Consider the following 23,952-nt stretch of genomic DNA (forward strand, 5'->3'; position numbering starts at 1 on the left):
ACACACACAGCTAGACCCTTGTAGACAAAAAAGACAGCCTTTTCTGCTGGCAACCAAGAACTGAAAACCCTGCAAAGGACAGAAAAAACCCATATAACCCAAGCTAAGGACAACTACAAGAAGCTAGTGGAACCATGTTACACACAGTGAACCTCAAGCAGGCCTGGCAGGGCCTTGCAAACCCTACCGGGGCAAGCCAAGAAGAAACCCCAAGGGAAAAACAAAAAGGACAAGGACCAGTTTGTCAATAAACAACACTTTTATAATGATGACTTTTCCACTGTAACAGAAAGCCAGAGGCAGCAACTGAACTTCTACGCCTTGGATGGAGAAAACCATTGAGGTGTGAGACAGGTCTTCAAGAGTAAAATCCAATAAAGCGAAAAGGACCAGACAATTTTTTAAAAATCAAGGGACAGCTACTGAAGGAAAGCGCAGATGAGCTGGCAGACATGGAAGATCTGTCTAAGCTGGGGGGGGTTACCAAGCTACAGTGGGGCAAAAAAGTATTTAGTCAGCCACCAATTGTGCAAGTTCTCCCACTTAAAAAGACGAGGACTATAATTTTCATCATAGGTACACTTCAGCTATGACAGACAAAATGAGAAAAAAAATCCAGAAAATCACATTGTAGGATTTTTAATGAATTTATGAAAATTAAGCACATTAATCCACTTTACAAGGGCTGTAGAGCCTAAATGGTATACATAAGCAGTGCATGAGTTTCAAGTTTGGGGAAGTTCATTTTCACCATAAAAATGCCCCTTTATAATAAAATCTTTACATGCATTATTTAATTTGCGGTCACCTTTGATAGTGTTTTCTGCTAACGGAACATGGATAAGGACGCGCGCAGTTGCGTCCCCGCTGTGTCCGTCTTCACTTGTATCCTGTGAGAAAGACCCAGTCACATGGAGAGCCAAGTGAGTGAGAGGTGCTTCGGAGCACTCAGGAAGAAGGGCACAATGGCCACTGGCCGTAGACAGCATGGTTTCTTTTAGGGTGCATTACAGCCATATGAAGGGGATCCCGCCATGAAATTCTAGGTATTATCAAGTACTTGTAAAATTGTGAAAAAACAATGCAGAGTTCATGCCTTTCAAGCTACTTTTTTCAAATCATTAGTCGTATCATGCAGCCTTACAATGTATTAAACATCCAAACAGAGCCCAACATTTGTAGAAATACTAAAGTTACATTAATAACTCTAAATTAAGCATAGAGGAATACCTATTTCTTTGTCAACCGCTCAACACAGAATAGCCGCATGTAAGCGCTCCCTCAAATCGTTTGTGAAGAAAATATCCTTCACATTTTATTCAGCTTTGTTCGATTGTATTATTCATACTATAAAATAATGCCCCGGAATTCTAAGCAAATCTTGTCTGCTAAATGTAGCCCATAGCCACACCAGGACAACTCAGAGTATGCTATTCTGTTCTTCTGAAAAAGACTACATTTTCTTCATATCTTATTTATTTTAGACTTGTCTAAATAAGCAAGGTATTGAAAATGTAATATAAGGTAATGCATATTATTAAGGTGTAGGCTATATAACATGGATTTAGACATTTTTTAAAAGTAGATGTTCCAAACGTCTGCATTAGTAGCTTGTAGGCTATGTGAAAGCCAGAAGATGCTAAATGTTATGTTAATGAACTGTCAATTACTGTGAGACCGACAGTTATTTGCTTGACAATCACCGGCTGACGAAATTGTGACGGCCACAGCCCTACCAATGATCTAAGAGGCTCCGAAGGGGACTGCTTGGCAGTGAAATATGAAGATGACAGCGTGTCGACCTCACCGATGACACACTGCATTTCCAAACAGAAGTAAACATGGTTCATGACTAGTGCAATAACTACCTCAGACTCAAAACAAAATAACTGCACATTGGGTCTGCCTCCGGAAATCAATGAGCCACCTAGTCCTGGGTGGTGTAGAGATTGAGTTAAGTACAAGGGAACAAACATGGACAGCACACACTTTTAAGGCAGAACATCAATAAAAATAAAAACACCAACAACAACTGTACCTCCTGTGCAGACTCAGACAACGGACTGTCAACACCAGGATACTCTCCAACTACGCCTGCCATATATAGTGTGTGCAGACTTTGCTTCCTGGCTTGTTAGTGGGCTGTCAGTGGATAATATGGCTATGATCAGTCAGACTGAACATGTAGTCCAAACTCTGCGGGCAGCAATGCAGGGGGCACCTTGTCTTCTCCGGATGCCCCAAACAAATCGGAAATGGAATTCATCAGAAAATGACTACCTCAGCAGTCCAATCCCTGTACATTTAGCAGAATATCAGTCTGTCCCTGATGTTTCTCCTGGAGAGAAGTGGCTTCTTTGCTGCCCTTCTTGACCAGGACATCCTCCAAAAGTCGTCCCTCACTGTGCGTGCAGATGCACCACACATGCCTGCTGCCATTCCTGAGCAAGCTCTGTACTGGTGGTGCCCCAATCCCGCAGCTGAATCAACTTTAGGAGACGGTCCTGGCGCTTGCTGGACTTCCTTGGGCGCCCTGAAGCCTTCTTCACAACAATTGACCCGCTCTCCTTGAAGTTCTTGATGATCCGATAAATGGTTGATTTAGGTGCAATCTTACTGGCAGCAATATCCTTGCCTGTGAAGCCCGTTTTGGGCAAAGCAATGACAGCGTGTGTTTCCTTGATGGTAACCATGGTTGACAGAGGGAGAACAATGATTCCAAGCACCACCCTCCTTTTGAAGCTTCCAGTCTGTTGTTCGAACTCAATAAGCATGACAGAGCGATCTCCAGCCTTCCAGTCCTCGTCAACACTCACACCTGTGTTAAAGAGAGAATCACTGACATGATGTCAGCTGGTCCTTCTGTGGCAGGGCTGAAATGCAGTGGAAATGTTTTGGGGGGATTCAGTCCATTTGCATGGCAAAGAGGGACTTTGGAATTAATTGCAATTCATCTGATCACTCTTCATAACATTATGGAGTATATGCAAAATGCTGAGGCAGCAGACTTTGTGAAAATTATGGCCACGACTGTACAGTGCATTTGGAAAGTATTCAGACAATTGGACTTTTTCCACATTTTGTTATGGTACAGCTGTATTCTGAAATGTATTCAAATTTACAAAACTGAAATATCACGTTCTCAGTATTCAGACCCTTTTACTCAGTGCTTTGTTGAAGCACCTTTGGAAGTAATTACAGCCTCAAATTGTCTTAGCTATGACGCTACAAGCTTGGCACACCTGTATTTGGAGAGTTTCTCCCATTCTTCTCTGTAGATCCTCTCAAATTCAGATGGATTGGAGGGACGGTGCACAACTATTTTCAAGTCTCTCCAGAGGTGTTTGATCGTGTTCAATTCCGGGCTATGGCTGGTCCACTCAAAGACTTGTCCCGAAGCCACTCCTGAGTTGTCTTGGTTGTGTGCTTAGGGTCGTTGTCCTGTTGGAAGGTGAACCATTGCCACAGACAGGTCCTGAGTGCTCTGGAGCAGGTTTCCATCAAAGATTGCTCTGGACTTTGCTCGGCTCATCTTTCCCTTGATCCTGACTAATCTCACAGTCCCTGTCAATGAAAAACATCCACAGCATGACTCTGCCACTACCATGCTTCACCATAGGGAGGATACCAGATTTCTTCCAGATGTGACGCTTGGCATTCAGGCCAAAGAGTTAAATCTTGGTTTCATCAGACCAGAGAATCTTGTTTCTCATGGTTTGAGAGTCCTTTAGGTGCCTTTTGGCAAACTCCAAGCGGGCTGTCATGTGCCTTTTACTGAGGAGTAGCTTCTGTCTGGGCACTCTACCATAAAAGGCCATTATTGTTGGAGTGTAGCAGAGATGGTTATCCTTCTGAAAGGTTCTCCTATTTCCACAGAGGAACTCTAGAACTGAGCATTGGGTTCTTGGTCACCTCCCTGACCAAGGCACTTCTCCCCAGATTGCTCAGTTTGGCTGGGTGGACAGCTCTATGAAGAGTCCAAAAATCTTCCATTCAACCTCTTGGAACTACCGCTCCCGGATCTGGGAGAATTGTTATCAACTGACACTAATTAGCATAACGCAACAGACAAAAAATATTACTAGAAAATATTCATATTCATGAAATCACAAGTGAAATATATTGAAACACAGCTTAGCCTTTTGTTAATCACCCTGTCATCTCAGATTTTGAAATTATGCTTTGCAGCCAAAGCAAGACAAAGCATTTGTGTAAGTTTATTGATAGCCTAGCATAGCATTATGCCTAGCTAGCAGCAGGCAGCTTGGTCACGAAAATCAGAAAAGCAATCAAATTAAATCGTTTACCTTTGAGCTTCGGATGTTTTCACTCACGAGATTCCATGTTAGATAGCAAATGTTCCTTTTTTCCATAAAGATTATTTTTTGTAGCCGAAATAGCTCCATTTGTTCTTCACGTTTGGCTGAGAAATCGACGGGAAATTGCGGTCACGACAAAAATATTCCAAATTAGATCCATAATATCGACAGAAACATGGCAAACGTTTTTTTATAATCAATCCTCAAGGTGTTTTTCAAATATCTATTCGATAATATATCAACCGGGTCAGTTGGCTTCTTAGTAGGAGCGAGAGAAACAATGGCTGCATTTGTCTATTACGCACATATCACTCAGAGCCACCAGGTGACCACGCTAATTTTTCAAAATAAAAGCCTGAAACCATGTCTTGTGACACTAGACACATTAGGGAAGCCATAGAAAAAGGAATCTGGTTTGATATCCCTTTCACTGCTCAATAGGGACGCATAGGAACGCAGAGGTTTCTAAATAAGAGTCACTTTCACCTGCAATATCAGTTCTGTTATACTCACAGACAATATTTTTACAGTTTTGGAAACTTTAGAGTGTTTTCTATCCTAAGCTGTCAATTATATGCATATTCTATTATCTTGTCCTGAAAAATAGCCTGTTTACTTTGGGAACGTTATTTTTCCAAAAATGAAAATAGTGCCCCCTAGTTTCAAGAGGTTAAGAATGATGGAGGCCACTGTGCCCTTGGGGACCTTCAATGCTGCAGACATTTTTTGGTACCCTTCCCCAAATCTGTTCCTCGACACAATCCTGTCTAGGTCTACGGACAATTCCTTCCACCTCATTCCTTGGTTTTTCTGATATGCACTGTCAACCGTGGGACCTTATATTGAAAGGTGTGTGCCTTTCCAAATCATGTCCGATCAATTGAATTTAGCACCGGTGGACTCCAATCAAGTTGTAGAAACATTACAAGGATGAGCAATGGAAACAGGATGCAGAGCTTAATTTCGAGTCTCACAACAAAGGGTTTGGACTTATTTTTGTAATAAATTTGCAGAAATATCAAAAAGACTGTTTTTGCTTTGTCATTATGGGGTAGTGTGTGTATAAATGATGTATATTTTTTCATAAAATTTTGAATAAGACAAGGGTCAAGGGGTCTGAATAAGGCAAGGGTCAAGGGGTCTGAATACTTTCCAAATACACTGTATATCGTATTATTAGGGAAGAGCAAAACAGACTGGCCTGTTGGTGAGATCACATGGCTGCCAACTTGTGGCTCAGCGCCATGTGGCACTACTCACCATGAACTTTTGCACGCTGATGGGGAAGGTGGCAGAGTACAGCAGGATCTGACGGCCCTTGCCCAGGAAGCTGATGATATCCTCGATGAGCACCACAAAGTCCTGAGACAGCAGCTTGTCCGCCTGTGAGGAAGATATTACATTATTATTAAGAGGAGCATTAGCAGCGTTCTAAAAAGTATAAATTAATTTGCTACTACTAGTATGTAATTGACATACGGAGCTGGTTGCAGGGGAAAAATATTACATGTAGCCCTTTGAACCTCTTTGGTAGATAGATGCACCAGAACAGATTTGATGGGCCCGGATGAAGAATATTGAGTGGCTTGTAACAAAATAGCTCATGGACTGATTCTCTGGAGTCATCTACAGTAGCTGAGTATAGTGAGTGGTTGATTGACTCAAGTGCCACATGTATTCACACTCACCTCATCCATCACCATCATCTGAACTCTATCCACTTTGGCCACGCCCTTCTTTATCAAGTCCAAGATCCTGCCAGGTGTAGCTATGACCACATGCACTGAGAGTGAAAAATAAATAACTATCAGAAACACCACCATTACAGATGCGCAAGTGTACAGCTTTGAGATTGTGTGACTTGATTGTAGTGTACAGTGGGGTCCATAATTGACATCCTTGATAAAGACTAGCAAAAATGACAAATAATTCAAATACAGCACTATATCTAATGCGCAAAACAAAATCTACTCGGGCAGCCGAGCGGAAATGGAGGAAAACTCGCCTCCCTGCGGACCTGGCATCCTTTCACTCTCTCCTCTCTACATTTTCCTCCTCTGTCTCTGCTGCTAAAGCCACTTTCTACCACTCTAAATTCCAAGCATCCGCCTCTAACCCTAGGAAGCTCTTTGCCACCTTCTCCTCCCTCCTGAATCCCCCCCCCCCTCCTCCCTCTCTGCAGATGACTTCGTCAACCATTTTGAAAAGAAGGTCGACGACATCCGATCCTCATATGCTAAGTCAAACGACACCGCTGGTTCTGCTCACACTGCCCTACCCTGTGCTCTGACCTCTTTCTCCCCTCTCTCTCCAGATGAAATCTCGCGTCTTGTGACGGCTGGCCGCCCAACAACCTGCCCGCTTGACCCTATCCCCTCCTCTCTTCTCCAGACCATTTCCGGAGACCTTCTCCCTTACCTCACCTCGCTCATCAACTCATCCCTGACCGCTGGCTACGTCCCTTCCGTCTTCAAGAGAGCGAGAGTTGCACCCCTTCTGAAAAAACCTACACTCGATCCCTCCGATGTCAACAACTACAGACCAGTATCCCTTCTTTCTTTTCTCTCCAAAACCTTTGAACGTGCCGTCCTTGGCCAGCTCTCCCGCTATCTCTCTCTGAATGACCTTCTTGATCCAAATCAGTCAGGTTTCAAGACTAGTCATTCAACTGAGACTGCTCTTCTCTGTATCACGGAGGCGCTCCGCACTGCTAAAGCTAACTCTCTCTCCTCTGCTCTCATCCTTCTAGACCTATCGGCTGCCTTCAATACTGTGAACCATCAGATCCTCCTCTCCACCCTCTCCGAGTTGGGCATCTCCGGCGCGGCCCACGCTTGGATTGCGTCCTACCTGACAGGTCGCTCCTACCAGGTGGCGTGGCGAGAATCTGTCTCCTCACCACGCGCTCTCACCACTGGTGTCCCCCAGGGCTCTGTTCTAGGCCCTCTCCTATTCTCGCTATACACCAAGTCACTTGGCTCTGTCATAACCTCACATGGTCTCTCCTATCATTGCTATGCAGACGACACACAATTAATCTTCTCCTTTCCCCCTTCTGATGACCAGGTGGCGAATCGCATCTCTGCATGTCTGGCAGACATATCAGTGTGGATGACGGATCACCACCTCAAGCTGAACCTCGGCAAGATGGAGCTGCTCTTCCTCCCGGGGAAGGACTGCCCGTTCCATGATCTCGCCATCACGGTTGACAACTCCATTGTGTCCTCCTCCCAGAGCGCTAAGAACCTTGGCGTGATCCTGGACAACACCCTGTCGTTCTCAACTAACATCAAGGCGGTGGCCCGTTCCTGTAGGTTCATGCTCTACAACATCCGCAGAGTACGACCCTGCCTCACACAGGAAGCGGCGCAGGTCCTAATCCAGGCACTTGTCATCTCCCGTCTGGATTACTGCAACTCGCTGTTGGCTGGGCTCACTGCCTGTGCCATTAAACCCCTACAACTCAAGTTGAGTCAATCACCACCTTCCGGAGACACCTGAAACCCCACCTCTTTAAGGAATACCTAGGATAGGATAAGTAATCCTTCTCACCCCTCCCCCCTTTAAGATTTAGATGCACTATTGTAAAGTGACTGTTCCACTGGATGTCATAAGGTGAATGCACCAATTTGTAAGTCGCTCTGGATAAGAGCGTCTGCTAAATGACTTAAATGTAAATGTAATATTATACTAATACAATTGCTCAGGAGATTTTGTTTAACAATTAGTAGTAATTAACAAATAACTTTATTCTCAAAAAAGGTAGGGGGGTCAAAATGATTGACACACGTTTGCAATACCATACTTTGCAAGGATAACGGCACTGAGCCTTTTTCTAAAATGTTCTACAAGCGTTCTTAGACCATTCCTCCATACAGAATCCTTCCAGATTGTTGATATCCTTTGGCTGAGCTTACAGACTTGCTCTTTTAAATTCAAACCACAGATGTATTTCAGGTCCAGAGAGAGAAATGGCCATTGCAAAATGTTGATTATGGCCAATTGACAAATTCTTTGTCAATTTTGATGTGTGCTTGTGGTTACGGTCTTGCTGGAAGATTGAGTTCAAGTATCAGCCTCCTGGGCAGAGGCAACCAGGTGTTTGATAAATGTCCTGGGTACTGGATAAGGTTGATGATGCGGTTGACCTTAAGGGCCCCTTAAGGGCCCCAGGACCAGTGGAAGAAAAATAGCCACATTACATCAAAGAGCACCCCCCCCCCACCATAATTTATTGGATTCTTCTCTGCACATGCACTCATGTCAATGCCAAACCCACCACTAGTGTGGCCAAAGAGCTCTATTTTGATGTCATACAACAAATAAACATCTGGAGTTTGCTAAATGACATTGGCACTTGAATTAGAACCAGTGCTATTGTCAGACGTCATGAAAATAGAGCTCTTTGGCCACTCACACCAGAGGCATCGAAATGAGAACGCATTAGCAGAAAATAACCCCAGACACACTGTAAAATATTGTGGTGGATCTTTGATGTTTTGCTTCAACTGGTACTGGGGGCCCTCGTTAAGGTCAATGGCATCATTAACTTTACCCCGTACCAGAACATTTTAGCCAAAAACCCAGTTGCCTCTGCCAGGAGGCTGACACTTGATTGCAAGTCGATCTTCCAGCAAGACAATAACAGTTGGCCACAAAAATCAAAATTTTGCAAAGGCCATCTCAGTCTCTGGATTTTAAACGCATTAAAAACTTGGAGGGCAGTCCATAAGCGCAGATGAATGATAAAATATACTGTATGGGAGAAATGGTCTAAGATACCTTCCAATGGTGTTAACCAACTCGTAAAACATTTGAGATTTTTTTAAAAATACATTTTTAAAAATTGAGCAGACAATATTGGCTCAGTAATTCAATTATTCAATTTTCCAGTCATTATTGCTCATGTTTATCAAGGGTGTCTATTGCAAACCCCACTGTATATTGTACAACTGTATTTGGAGCTTCTCCCATTCTTCTCTGCAGATCCACTCAAGCTGTCAGGCTAGATGGGGAGCCTAGCTGCACAGCTATTTTCAGGTCTCTCCAGAGATGTTCAATCAGGTTCAAGTCCGGGCTCTGGCTGGGCCACTCAAGGACATTGAGACTTGTCCCGAAGCCACTCCTGCATTGTCTTGGCAGTGTGCTTAGGGTCATTGTCCTGTTGGAAGGTGAACCTTCATCCCAGTCTGGGGTCCTGAGCGCTCTGGAGGGAGCTGGTTTTCATCAAGGATCTCTTTACTTTGCTCTGTTCATCTTTCCCTTGATCCTGACTAGTCTCACAGTCCCTGTCGATGAAAAACATACCCACAGTATGCTTCCACCACCATGCTTCATCATAGGGATGGCGCCAGGTTTCCTCCAGACGTGACACTTGGCATTCAGGCCAAATAGTTCAATCTTGGTTTCATCAGACCAGAGAATTTTGTGTCTCATGGTCAGAGTCCTTTGGGTACCCTTTGGCAAACTCCAAGTGGGCTGTCATGTGCCTTCTACTGAGGAGTGGCTACCATCTGGCCACTACCACAAAGGCCTAATTGATGGAGTGCTGCAGAGATGGTTGTCCTTCTGGAAGGTTCTCCCATCTCCACAGAGAAACTCTAGAGCTCTGTCAGAGTGAGTTTGAGTACTTGATCACCACACTGACAAAGGCTCTTCTCCCCCGCTTGCTCAGTTTGGCCGGGTGGTCAGCTCTAGAAAGAGTATTGGTGTTTACAAACTTCTTCCATTTAAGAATGGAGGCCACTGTGGTTTTGGGGACCCCTTCAATGCTGTTTCGGAGCTCTACGGACAATTCCTTCGACCTCTTGGCTTGGCTATTGCTCTGACATGCACCCTCATCTGTGGGACCTTACATAGACAGGTGTGTGCCTTTCCAAATCATGTACTATCAATTGAATTTACCACAGGTGGACTCCAATCAAGTTGTAGAAACATCAAGGATGATACATGTTAACAGGATGCACCTGAACTTACATTTTGAGTCTCATGGGAAAGGGTCTGAATTCTTAAGTAAAAAGGGTATTATAATTTTTTTACACTGCTCAAAAAAATTAAGGGAACACTAAAATAACATCCTAGATCTGAATGAATGAAATATTCTTATTAAATACTTTTTTCTTTACATAGTTGAATGTGCTGACAACAAAATCACACAAAAATTATCAATGGAAATCAAATTTATCAACCCATGGAGGTCTGGATTTGGAGCCACTCAAAATTAAAGTGGAAAACCACACTACAGGCTGATCCAACATTGATGTAATGTCCTTAAAACAAGTCAAAATGAGGCTCAGTAGTGTGTGTGGCCTCCACGTGCCTGTATGACCTCCCAACAATGCCTGTGCATGCTCCTGATAAGGTGGCGGATGGTCTCCTGAGGGATCTCCTCCCAGACCTGGTCTAAAGCATCCGCCAACTCCTGGACAGTCTGTGGTGCAACGTGGCGTTGGTGGATGTATGCGAGACATGATGTCCCAGATGTGCTCAATTGGATTCAGGTCTGGGGAACGGGCGGGCCAGTCCATAGCATCAATGCCTTCCTCTTGCAGGAACTGCTGACACACTCCAGCCACATGAGGTCTAGCATTGTCTTGCATTAGGAGGAACCCAGGGCCAACCGCACCAGCATATGGTCTCACAAGGGGTCTGAGGATCTCATCTCGGTACCTAATGGCAATCAGGCTACCTCTTGCACGCACATGGAGGGCTGTGCGGCCCCGCAAAGAAATGCCACCCCACACCATGACTGACACACCGCCAAACCTGTCATGCTGGAGGATGTTGCAGGCAGCAGAACATTCTCCACGGCGTCTCCAGACTGTCACATGTGCTCAGTGTGAACCTGCTTTCATCTGTGAAGAGCACAGGGCGCCATTGGCGAATTTGCCAATCTTGGTGTTCTCTGGCAAAAGCCAAACGTCCTGCACGGTGTTGGGCTGTAAGCACAACCCCCACCTGTGGACGTCGGGCCGTCATACCACCCTCATGGAGTGTGTTTCAGACCATTTGAGCAGACACATGCACATTGGTTGCCTGCCGGAGGTCATTTTGCAGGGCTCTGGCAGTGCTTCTCCTTGCACAAAGGCGGAGGTAGCGGTCCTGCTGCTGGGTTGTTGCCCTCCTCCACGTCTCCTGATGTACTGGCCTGTCTCCTGGTAGCGCCTCCATGATCTGGACACTACACTGACAGACACAGCAAACCTTCTTTCCACATCTCGCATTGATGTGCCATCCTGGATGAGCTGCACTACCTGAGCCACTTGTGTGGGTTGTAGACTCAGTCTCATGCTACCACTAGAGTGAAAGCACCGCCAGCATTCAAAAGTGACCAAAACATCAGCCAGGAAGCATAAGAACTGAGAAGTGGTCTGTGGTCCCCACCTACATAACCACTTCTTTATTGGGGGTGGCTTGCTAGATACCTATAATTTCCACCTGTTGTCTATTCCATTTGCACAGCAGCATGTGAAATTTATTGTCAATCAGTGTTGCTTCCTAAGTGGACAGTTTCATTTCACAGAAGTGTGATTGACTTGGAGTTACATTGTGTTGTTTAAGTGTTCCCTTTATTTTTTTGAGCAGTGTATATGTAATAAATTTTCAAACTTTCCTAAATACCTGTTTTAGTTCTCTCATTATGGGGTATTGTGTAAATTGCTGAGGAAAATGTTTGATTTCATCGATTTTAGAATAAGTCTAACGTAACAGAATGTTGAAAAGGTAAAGGGATCTGAATACTTTCTAAAGGCACTGTATAAAGTTGAAGTCGGAAGTTTACATAGACAAAAACCATATAAACGCAGTTTCACAATTCCTGACATTTAATCCTAGTAAAAATGCCCCGTCTTAAGTCAGTTAGGATCATCACTTTATTTAAGAATGTGAAATGTCAGAATAATAGTGGAGAGAATTATTTATTTTCAACTTTTATTTCTTTCATCACATTCCCAGTGGGTCAGAAGTTTACATACACTCAATTAGTATTTGGTAGCATTGCCTTTAAATTGGTTAACTTGGGTCAAACATTTTGGGTAGCCTTCCACAATAAATTGGGTGAATTTTGGCCCATTCCCCCTGACAGAGCTGGAGTAACTTCGTCAGGTTTGAAGGCCTTCTTGCTCGCACACGCTTTTTCATTTCTGCCCACAAACTTTCTAATCTACAGGATGAGGTCAGGGACTTGTGATGGACACTCCAAAACCCTGACTGTGGTCCTTAAGCTATTTTTCAAAACTTTGGATGTATGCTTGGGGTCATTGTCCATTTGGAAGACCCCATTTACAACCAAGCTTTAACTTCCTGACTGATGTCTCGAGATGTTGCTTAGTGGTGTAGCCTAGTGGTTAGAGTGTTGGACTAGTAACCGGAAGGTTGCAAGTTCAAACCCCTGAGCTGACAAGGTACAAATCTGTCGTTTGCCCCTGAACAGGCAGTTAACCCACTGTTCCTAGGCCGTCATTGAAAATAAGAATTTGTTCTTAACTGACTTGCCTAGTTAAATAAGGGTAAAAAATAAAATTATATATATATATATATATATATAATTTTTAGAGTTTGGTCTTTGAGCGCTGTACTCAGATTATTGCATGGTGTGCTTTTTCCGTAAAGCTTTTTTGAAATCTGACACAGCGTTTGCATTAAGAATGAGTATATCTTTAATTCCATGTATAACACTTGTATTTTCATCAACATTTATGATGAGTATTTCTGTGAATTGATGTGGCTCTCTGCAAAAAACACACCAATGTAAACTGAGATTTTTGGATATAAATATGAACTTTTTCAAACAAAACATAAATGTATTGTGTAACATGAAGTCCTATGAGTGTCATCTGATGAAGATCAAAGGTTAGTGATGAATTTTCTCTCCATTTCTGCTTTTTGTGACTCCTCTCTTTGGCTGGAAAAATGGTGTTTTTTCTGTGACTAGGTGCTGACCTAACATAATCGCATGGTATGCTTTCATCTTCAAGCCTTTTTGAAATCAGACACTGTGGTGGGATTAACAACAAGTTTATCTTTAAAATGGTGTATAATACTTGTATGTTTGAGGAATTTTAATTTCGAGATTTCTGTTGGTTTGAATTCTGAATTCTGACCTACTGGAATTGTAATACAGTGAATTATAAGTGAAATAATCTGTCTAAACAATTGTTGGAAAGATTACGTGTCATGCACGAAGTAGATGTCCTAATCAACTTGCCACAACTATAATTTCTTGACAAATAAATTGTGGAGTGGTTGAAAAACTAGTTTTAATGACCAAAGTGTATGTAAACATCCGACTTCAACTGTGTACGTCGCAAGACACCACTCTTGGTATGAAGTGACAATGTGATGCTGTTGGGTCTTTACCAGTCTTGTCCAGGCGCATGATGTCATCTCGCAGGTTGGTACCACCTGTGGTGGCCATGACTTTCACTCCGCCCAGGTGCTTGCTGATCTGGATACTGATCTGGCTCACCTGCAGGGCCAGCTCACGAGTGGGCACCATCACAATAGCTTGGGAGAGAGGACGAAGTGGATATGGGTAAGTATAAGAGGTATAGATAGCGAAAGTGCAAGACAATGAGGTTTGACAGAGAGGGAGGGAAAAGTAGGAAGAGGGGCGCAGTAGGGCTGGGCGGTATACTGTATTTTACGATATACCGGTATTGATGCAGGGGCCGGTTTGGGTTTTTACTTTACCTTCTATAAATGGTATTTGCATGATTGGTTTGTTAAAATGACATGCTGTGCGCAATGTCCATTTTTATAGTTTACTTCGTTACTAGAGTCAACCCTCTCTGTGCTCTCTCCCTCCATTCCTCCTTCCAAACAGACCTAGCCCTGCCCCATCACCCAAGGAGCGCACCGTTGATCCTTAACCACTTGACACTTGCTTTCAGTCTGCATGGTCAACATGCAACAATTTTGACGACAACAATGCCATTTTCACTTTGCTTCTTAATGTAGATCCACTAGCGGTCTATAATTACACCATTAGTTTGTTTCTAACATCTGCAAACAGCTAGTTTGTCTTTTCTTAGCAAGTTGGGCCAAATATTGTTAGCTGCTAATGTGAATCACTAGCTAATTAAATTAACGGAGTTAGAGCAAATTTAATTAGCTATACAGCCTGATAATGCCAGTGATTGTTTAGACCAAAATCAACATGTTGTTTGTGCAACAGTATCTTCTAAAATCAGTGGTTCCCAAACTCCCAAGCTGCGTACCCCCTCCAGCGCACTCTTAAATGTAGATTTTTGAAAGCCTGCCCCACACACTATACGATATTCTTATTTTTAATAAATGTGAGTTTGTTACAACCCAGCCCTATCCGGAAATCTATCCAGAAATCTGGCAGTGGCTTCTGATTAAATACAATTTTCACAGAACCGTTTGTTGCAATTTCAATGAGGCTCTCTTGTTCAGATATGGGCAAGTGGACTGAGGCAGGACATGAAAGGGATAACGAATCCAGTTGTTTGTGTCGTCCGTTTCTGGAAAGTACCTGAGTAACCAGCTCATTCAAGTGCTTCGCTATATCACATTTGACATAGTCCGTAAGCTTGAGTTAATTTTCACACAAAAAATAACATACATAGATGAGACCTGCGTGCTGTCCTTGTTAATGCAGACAACAAAAAAAAGAGCTGCAACTTCTTAAATTTGGTCCCGCACATTGAATATATAGTCCCTGGAGGGTCCCTGTAATCCTAGATTCAGATCACTCAGATAGGCCAGTCGTGTGAGAAACTCGTCATCGTGCAAGCGGTCAGACAAGTGAAAGTTATGGTCAGTCAAGAACTTTAAGCTCTCAAAGAAAATGTGTCAATACTTTGCCCCATTATAACCAGCACTCTTCTCTGGGCTCCCGAGTGGCGCAGCCATCCAAAGCACTGCATCTCAGTGTTAGAGGCGTCACTACAGACACCCTGGTTCGATTCCAGGCTGTACCACAACCGGCCTTGATTGGGAGCCCCATAGGGCGGCGCACAATTGGCCCAGTGTCGTCCGGGTTTGGCCGGGGTGGCTGTCATTGTAAATAAGAATGTTAACTGTCTTACCTAGTTAAATAAAATGTTGTAAAAGCGTTACATGGTCGCTGCCCATATCATTGCATAGTGCAGAAAATACACTCGAGTTCAGGGGCCTTGCTTTTACAAAGTTAGCCATTTTTCACTGTATTGTCTAAAACATCTTTCAAGCTGTCAGGCATTCCTTTGGCAGCAAGAGCCTCTCAGTGGATGCTGCAGTGTACCCAAGTGGCATCGGGAGCAACTGATTGCATGCTCGTTACCACTCCACTGTGTCTCCCTGTCATGGCTTTCGCGCCATCAGTACAGATACCAACATAAGCATGAGCTACGTTTGGCTCCATACGGACCGTTAGTGGTATTCCCGCAAGAGAGTAATGGTTAATGTGATTGGATGTTAAAATTATTTGACTAAGCTACCTGTATTTGACATTGTGGTGTTATTTCGTTGAACACTAGATGGTTAAATTTTATTTTTGGAAGTGAAACGAGGATACTCTGAGAAAAAAAACCCTCACCCAAAAGAATAGCCCCGTTGGAAGATATAAATGGACTGTTTGAAAATGTGAGGAGAATAAAAAAAAAAAAAAAAATGAAATGTGAATCACATTTTAATTTAAGTACCCCCGACGGCATTGTGCGTACCCCAGTTTAGGAATAAATCAGAGAGGAATACATGAAGCAAGAATATGTTAGCTACATGAAGTAGCTAAGAGAAAACATTCACATTCAGTGTAGCCAAAGATTATAGCATCCCCTAGGAAACAGACATTTTGGTTCCTACCCTGTCACAATAACTGCTCCCTGGCATTTTCATTTGTTGTCAAGTCAAACACTGTATTCAAAGTGCCCACTATTATATTCTAACAACGGAATTAGAAAAATCTTCTTTTTCCATGATTCCAAAGGTTCACCCAAGTGTTTTGCTCAAAGGTGAATTCAAATAAAATGTTATTTGTCACATGTGCCGAATACAACAGGTGCAGACGTTAAGAAAAAAACTTTAAAAAGTAATAGAAGCACAAATAACTAAAGAGCAGCAGTAAATAACAATAGCGTGGCTATATACAGGGGATACCGATACAGAGTCCGTCCACGTGTAGGGGGAGCTGATGTCAAAGTAATATGTACATGTAGGTAGAGTTATTAAAGTGACTATGCATTTGTAGAGTTATTAGTGACTATGCATGCGTTAAAGTGACTAGATAATAACAGAGCAGCAGCAGTTTAGAAGGGGGGGGGGGCAACGCAAATAGTCTGGGTAGCCATTTGATAGATGTTCAGGAATCTTACGGCTTGTGGGTAGTAGTTGTTTAGAAACCTCTTGGACCTAGACTTGGCGCTCTGGTATCGCTTGCCATGCGGTTGCAGAGAGAACAGTTTATGACTAGGGTGGCTGGAGTCTGACAATTTTTAGGGCCTTCTTCTGACACCGCCTGGTATATAAGTCCTGGATGGCAGGAAGCTTGGCCCCGGTGATGTACTGGGCCGTACGCACTACCCTCTGTAGTGCGTTGCGGTTGGAGGCCAAGCAGTTGCCATACTATGGTTGCATCACTGCCATCAGGATGCTCTCGATTGGGCAGCTGTACAACCTTTTGATGATCTGAGGACCCATGCCAAATCTTTTCAGTCTCCTGAGGGGGAATAGGTTTTGTCGTGCCCTCTTCACCATTATCTTGGTGTGCTTGGACCACGGTAGTCTGTTGGTGATATGGACGCATAGGAACTTGAAGCTCTTAACCTGACTTCCTCCCTATAGGCCATCTCATCGGGAGTGAACACAGAGTACAGGAAGGGACTGAGCACGCACCAGAGGGGCCCCCGTGTTGAGGATCAGTGTGGCGGATGTGTTGTTAGTCCAGGATCCAGTTGCAGAGGGAGGTATTTAGTCCCAGGGTCCTTAGTTAGTAATGAGCTTTGAGGGCACTATGGTGTTGAATGCTGTGCTGTAGTCAATGAATAGCATTCTAACATAGGTGTTCCTTTTGTCCAGGTGTGAAAGGGTAGAGTTGAGTGCAATAGAGATTGCATCATCTGTGGATCTGTTGGGGCAGTACGCAAATTGGAGTGGGTCTAGGATTTCTGGGATAATGGTGTTTATGTGAGGCATGACCAGCCTTTCAACACATTTCATGGCTACAGATGTGAGTGATATGGGTAGGTAGTCATTTAGGCATGTTACCTTAGTGTTCTTGGGCACAGAGACTATGGTGTTCTGCTTGAAACATGTTATTACAGACTCAGGGAGAGGTTGAAAATGTCAGTGAAGACACTTGCCAGTTGGTCAGCGCATGCTCGGAGTACACATCCTGGTAAGCCGTCTGGCCCTACAGCCTTGTGAACATTGACCTGTTTGAAGGTCTTACTCACATCGTCTGCAGAGACCGTGATCACACAGTCCTCCAGAACAGCTGATGCTCTCATGCATGTTTCAGTGTTACTTGCCTTAAAGCAAACATAAAAGTAATTTAGCTTGTCTGGTAGGCTTGTGTCACTGGGCAGTTCTCGATGACGCCCCCCCCCACAGTGACTGTACGTACACACCCCAACCAGAAGCCATGAATACAGGCAACATTCACACTGAGCTAAAGGGTAGAGCTGCCACTTTCAAGGAGCGGGACTGTAGAGTGCATTATCCTCATGATTCCTGTAATGAAAGTGTTTGCCCTGACACTCTCCCACTTCGCTCCAGGGGAAAATGAATAAATAAATGCACCCTGGATTGCATAAATGTCAAAATCCACATTTTGGGAAAAATTGTTATCCTCTGTAATACTTGTTACAACTGGAGAGGTTCTCAGATTTCTGCATGTAGATGTTTTATTTCTCAACTGAATTTTGATCTTTATAGCAAAATATTTGATAAGGTTTGAGATACGGAGAGCACATTGGCCATTACGAGTGCATGGGCCTCATTGGGTAGTAGGCTACGACAGCTAAGTTTATTTAGGGCATTACATTTACAGTCAGATTAATATGGCTACTACCAGTGGGTATTACATTTAAGTTAGCAATCTAGCTAATGTGTTTTGAGTTTCCACTTAAGTGGTGAATTACATGCTGACCAGACAGCTCGCATGCGATCAGGAAACACAGGTTAAAATATCAAAATTAACTCTGAAACAACGACATAAATTTGGGGACAGGTCAAAAAGCAAACATTTATGGCAATTTAGCTAGCTAGCTTGCTATTGGTAGATGATTTGTCCTGGAATATAAACATTGGGTTGTTAATTTACCTGAAATGCACAAGAGATTACTAGTTTATAGTAATCTCTCCTCCTTCAGTGCTCTTCTTTGGACTTTCTATGGCGGTTGGCAAGCAACTTTAAAAGGTGCATACCACCAACTGCACTGGAGTGTGGACCTCAGTTCATCTTTCAATCACTACGTATATATATATATATATATATATATGCTCCTAAAAACAAATGAGGTGATGGGAGAGGCAGGACTTGCAGCGCATCTAGCGTCACAAATAATATCAAGTTTGAGTTTAGTGCCTAGCTACACAGACGCTCACTAGCAGTGCAATGATTAAATAACGTGTAAATGTCATTTTGCAACGCTCACACATGCGAGCGGTGTGGTCAGCATGTTAGCCCCAAACAGCCTATATTAGTGCACATAAACATGTAGGCAAATTAATATCTATTGAACAAAAAACTACTGGAGTACTATTTTAACAGTAAAACCTAATTGTCAACTAAAAATTCATGACTATCACTGGATTATCACTGGATTAGGTTGTACATCAATATCTTGAATCATGCATTCCTGCTTAAACAGGAACACATGATGAAAACGTATAACTACTGAGATGGTATTTAACACTTCAATAAATCACTGTGAAAGACAACCCAAAAATGATATTGCGGGATGAAAGATTGGTGCGACCAAGTCATGGCCCGCTGCCACCAAATGAAAAAGTTAATGGCATCAGTAGGGCTGCTGCGGTGACGTATTACTTCCACACTGGCAGTCATGACGGCAGTAAAATTCCATGTGACCGCTGAGTCACGGTTATCTCTTCTTACGCACACTGGACATGCATAGGTAAAACAACTTGCTAACGATCATCACGTCGCTAATGGCCTGGTAGTCAGGGCTCTATTGTCCCTCTAAGCCAGGTGCGTGGTATGAAATAACTATAGTAGCCTACCCGGATGGCTTGAAAAACAAACCGGAGGGAAAGCGGCCTCCAAACACTTTTCGAGTGCATATGGAACAGCCATTTGAAACAGTAAGAAAATTTCAGCGAGAGAACTCAAAGGCTTATTAATCCATTAAAGCCAAGGTAATGGAATTCATTACCCTTGACATTCAACCATTCTCTGTCGTGGGTGATGTTGGCTTTCGCCAACTGGTCGAGCACTGGTACACAGTACCAAGTGCTCTATTTTTCAGATGTTGTCCTACCGGAGTTACACAGTAATCGTGTCACTGCGATTAACTTCACGACTGACATTTGGACCAGTGATATTAGACCCATGAGCATTCCGAGTCTGACAGCACAGTGGGTTGTCAAGGATTTTGTACTGAGGAAAGTCGTATTTCATGCTCATGAATGTGCTGGTTGTCATAGCGTTGCTGCCATTTCAATGGCATTTGTGAACATGTTTGAAACATGAACACACTATCTAGCTCCATTCGAACAACTGACTAGAGAAATAAGCTCATCAACTGCGCCTGCAGCAGATGTGATACCCTCGGTCATGGCAGATGATGCACATACCATGACTTTTCCTGGACTTTCATTACTGACCAAAAATGAGCTATAACTGGGCAAATGACTCACTAACTAGCAATGAATATCAACAAATGTGCACACGCAGCTTGCTTTGAACTCAAATCGCATCTCACGACTGCATGATATAAAAACCGCTGGGGCCTGTCAATGTAGGTATACAATAAAAATGAAAAATAAATCGCCTGACAACAAAAATATAGATTTAAGTTGTCCGTATGGACAAATAAATAAAATCTCACGCAAAAACTACTATCAAAGCTGCCAAATAACTACTGAATGGGAAAAATCCTTTCCATTTCATTCAGCTATGTTCAATTATATTCTTACTATAAAATCATAATATAAAACAATGGCACAGGCCTTAAGCACACTGTATCTTGTCTGCTTAATGAACAAGCATATTGCAGAAATGGGCAACTTCGATTGGGGGTCACAAAAAGAAAATGGAACTGAGGGGCCGCAGTTGCTCATGGGTCTGCGTGCCCACATCCGTATATAAAATACATTTCCAGCAATTAGAATAAATGTTGCCGTTTTAAAGCAAGTTCGCTGCAATTCTACACATTTTGCCATGTGGTAGAGAAAAAAATGTTGCAATTTTATAACTAAATTCATGCTGTTCTGTGAAATTGGTCCACAGGTCTACAAAAGTTGCCCATCCCTGGCCTATGGCATGGTGCATAGCCAGATAACATACAGTAGGCCAACTCATTCTGTTCTTCTGAAATACATTTTCTTTATATCATGTTTCTTTAGACCCGCCTAAAATAATGGATGTATTGTGATGGTGTATATCAAATATTACTTTTGTATTACTTTTTAAAACATAAGGCGCGCATCAGCAGCTTTTGTATGCGGAGGCCAGGAGATGGTAAATGTGTTTGTTAATTAACAGTCCATTACTGTGAGACCGGTTGTCTTTATGATCGCCACAGCACTAAGTACCAGGGGAAAATGTTAGCCTGGAGCCGTGAGTAGTAGAGATAAGTAGAGTAAAAAAAAGGAGGGAAAGAATAATGTGAAGCGCCTCATCTCACCCTGTATATAAGCCTTCTTCAGGTCTATTCTCTCCAGCATGGGGATGAGGTAGGCCCCACTCTTCCCTGTTCCATTCTTGGCTCGGGCCAGGATGTCTCGTCCTGACAAGGCTATGGGAATGCTCTCCTCCTGAAAGGTGACAAACTCTGGTTTAACATATTGTAGCACAAAAAAAAAATAAGTAACAAAAAAACAACATTATGTAACATTATCACTATGACAAACTACCAAAAGTCAAGACTTCAGTTATGCAGAACTTTAAAGACTTTAAAGTCCAGAATCTTAAACTCAACAAATTCTTAACATATCATATGAAATGGATGATGTAGTACACAAAAACGGGGACCTGTTATGGCTCGTGAGCACCACTCAAAACTATTGGCTGAAATGATACAAAAGTTCAGGCGCATCACATTAAAGTAGCTGTATAGGCATCAGAAACAGGAGCCAATTTACAGCAAGGGAATCCCCCAGTTTCAAAGGTGATCGGTGGGCAGAGAAGCTCTCCAGTGAGTGTCGTACCTGGATAGGGGAGGGCTTCTCCCAGCCCATCTCAAAAATGCCCATCAGGAGCTCCCGTTTCAGACAGTAGTCCTCAAACTCATTTCCCTTAGTGGATGTTACATCCTGGGACACAGCAAAGAAGAGGTTAGACATCAGAAGTACCAGATTTGATTCAAATTACACTGGGAAAATCCTGTGAGTTTGTGAAACAAAGCATGCTGCATTGTACCATGACTTACAGAGGTTCTGACTCTAGTGTCTTTGGGAGGGAGCTGTAGGCTCTTTTTCCAGTCATCTCCAAATCTGATGAAGGGCACCAATGAGAAGAGTGCAATTAACCAGTTAAATGCAACTGAAAATGTCATCTATGTAATCCCAAAAAATGTGGGCCCTCATGAGAGGGCTAAACAATAACTAGCAATGTTGCATGCTCAAAAGGTTACAATCCCACCTTTCAGGTAAAAAAAAAGTTGTCACTTGAGGACACAAGCTAAATTACAAATATGATAGAAATGAAATATGTTATGTATTTCCTATTCAAAACTGTATTAATAAGGCTTGAAATGACATGTTTCTAAATATAGTATTATCAAATTATAAAACCAGCATCTATAAGATTTAACCTTCCTTATACAGTCGGGTCCATAAATATTTGGACATTGACCAAGCTACTATTATTTAGCTGTCTACCACGGCATATTGGAGTTGAAATTAAATAATGAATATGAGTTGAAAGTGCAGACTTTCAGATTTAATTTGAGGGTACTTACATCCAAAATCGGGTGAAAAGTGTAGGAATTATAGCACTTTTATATGTGGTTGTCCCCTTAAGGGACCAAAAGTAATTGGACAATTGGCTGCTCAGCTGTTCCATGGCCAGGTGTGTATTTCCTCATTAGTTCATTTACAAGTAAGCAGATAAAAAAAAAAGTCTCGAGTTGATTTCAAGTATGGCATCTGCAATCTGTTGCCGTTTACCCTCAATATGAAGTCCAAAGAGTCATCACTGCCAGTGACGCAAGCCATCATTAGGGTGAAATCAAAACAAACCCATCAGAGAGACAGCAAAAACATTAAGCGTGGCCAAGTCAACTATTTGGTACATTCTTAAAAAGAAAGAACGCACTGGTGAGCCCAGGAACACCAAAAGATCTGGAAGATCACAGAAAACAGTGGTGGATGACAGAATAATTATTTCCCTGGTGAAGAAAAAACCCTTCACAACAGTTGGCCAGATCAAGAACACCCTCCAGGAGGCAGGCGTAACTGTGTCAGTTAACAATCAAGAGAAGACTTCACCAGAGTAAATACAGAAGGTTTACCAAATGATGTAAACCATTGGTAAGCCTCAAAAAAAGGAATAGCAGATTAGAGTTTGCCAAAAAACATTTAAAAAATAAAATAAATACATGTACATTTCTGGAACATCATCCTATGGACAAAGATCAATTTGTACCAGAATAATGGGAAGAGAAGAGTATAGAGAAGGGAAGGTACTGCCCATGATCTGAAGCATACCACCTCATCTGTGATGCATGATGGAGGTAGTGTTATGGCGTGGGCATGTATGACTGCCAATGGAATTGGTTCCCTTGTATTTATTGACGTGACTGCTGACAAAGCAGCAGGATGAATTCTGAAGTGTTCAGGGCTATGTTATCTGCTCAGATTCAGCCAAATGCTTCATAACTCATTGGACGGCGCTTCACAGTGCAGATGGACAATGACCCGAGGCATTCTGCGAAAGCAACCCAATACTTTAAGGCAAAGAAGTATTATGTTCTGTAATGGCCAAGTCAATCACCTGAATCCAATTTAGCATACATTTCACTTGAAGGCAAAACGCCCCAAGAACAAGCAGGAACTGAAGACAGCTGCAGTAAAGGCCTGGCAGAGCATCACCAGGGAAGAAACCCAGAATCTAGTAATGTCTATGGGTTCCAGACTTCAGGCAATCATTGAATACAAAGGATTTGCAACCAAGTATTAAAACTCACAATTTAATTTATGATTGTTCGTTTGTCCAATTACTTTTGAGCCCCTAAAATTGGGGGGCTATGTATGTATATAAAAAAATTAAGTAATTTCTACACGGTTCATACAATAATTGACAAAACCCTTCAATTAAAAACGAAGTCTACACTTAAAGCACATGTTGATTGTTTCCTTTCAAAACCATTGTGGCGGCGTACAAAGCCAAAATTATGCAGTGTCACTGTCCAAATGCTTATGGACCTAACTAAAATACATATTTGTATGTTTAGTGGAGAATATATAGATGTGCATATTTTCTAAAGGTCCCTCTTGATCAGAATGT

At 42.7% G+C, this 23,952-nt stretch overlaps 1 protein-coding gene across 7 annotated transcripts in view; it reads right to left on the reverse strand.

The window, feature by feature from the left end:
* Positions 1–23,952, reverse strand: part of LOC124043703 (probable ATP-dependent RNA helicase ddx6) — a 47,808-nt gene that overhangs the window by 21,103 nt on the left and 2,753 nt on the right. For all 7 annotated transcript variants that reach the window (XR_006840374.1, XR_006840373.1, XM_046362571.1 and 4 more), the window contains exons 3-8: positions 21,875–21,938; positions 21,654–21,758; positions 21,131–21,260; positions 13,677–13,823; positions 6,008–6,102; positions 5,580–5,702 (exon numbers count right to left, since the gene is read on the reverse strand). Coding sequence is in view for 5 of the 7 variants with exons in the window: in XM_046362571.1 (XP_046218527.1) it covers positions 5,580–5,702; positions 6,008–6,102; positions 13,677–13,823; positions 21,131–21,260; positions 21,654–21,758; positions 21,875–21,938 (664 nt within the window). In the remaining 2 variants the exon portion in view is untranslated. The remainder of the gene's footprint in view (positions 1–5,579; positions 5,703–6,007; positions 6,103–13,676; positions 13,824–21,130; positions 21,261–21,653; positions 21,759–21,874; positions 21,939–23,952) is intronic.

The sequence above is a fragment of the Oncorhynchus gorbuscha genome, linkage group LG09 (genome assembly GCF_021184085.1).
Source record: "Oncorhynchus gorbuscha isolate QuinsamMale2020 ecotype Even-year linkage group LG09, OgorEven_v1.0, whole genome shotgun sequence".
In the NCBI taxonomy this organism is placed as follows: domain Eukaryota; kingdom Metazoa; phylum Chordata; class Actinopteri; order Salmoniformes; family Salmonidae; genus Oncorhynchus; species Oncorhynchus gorbuscha.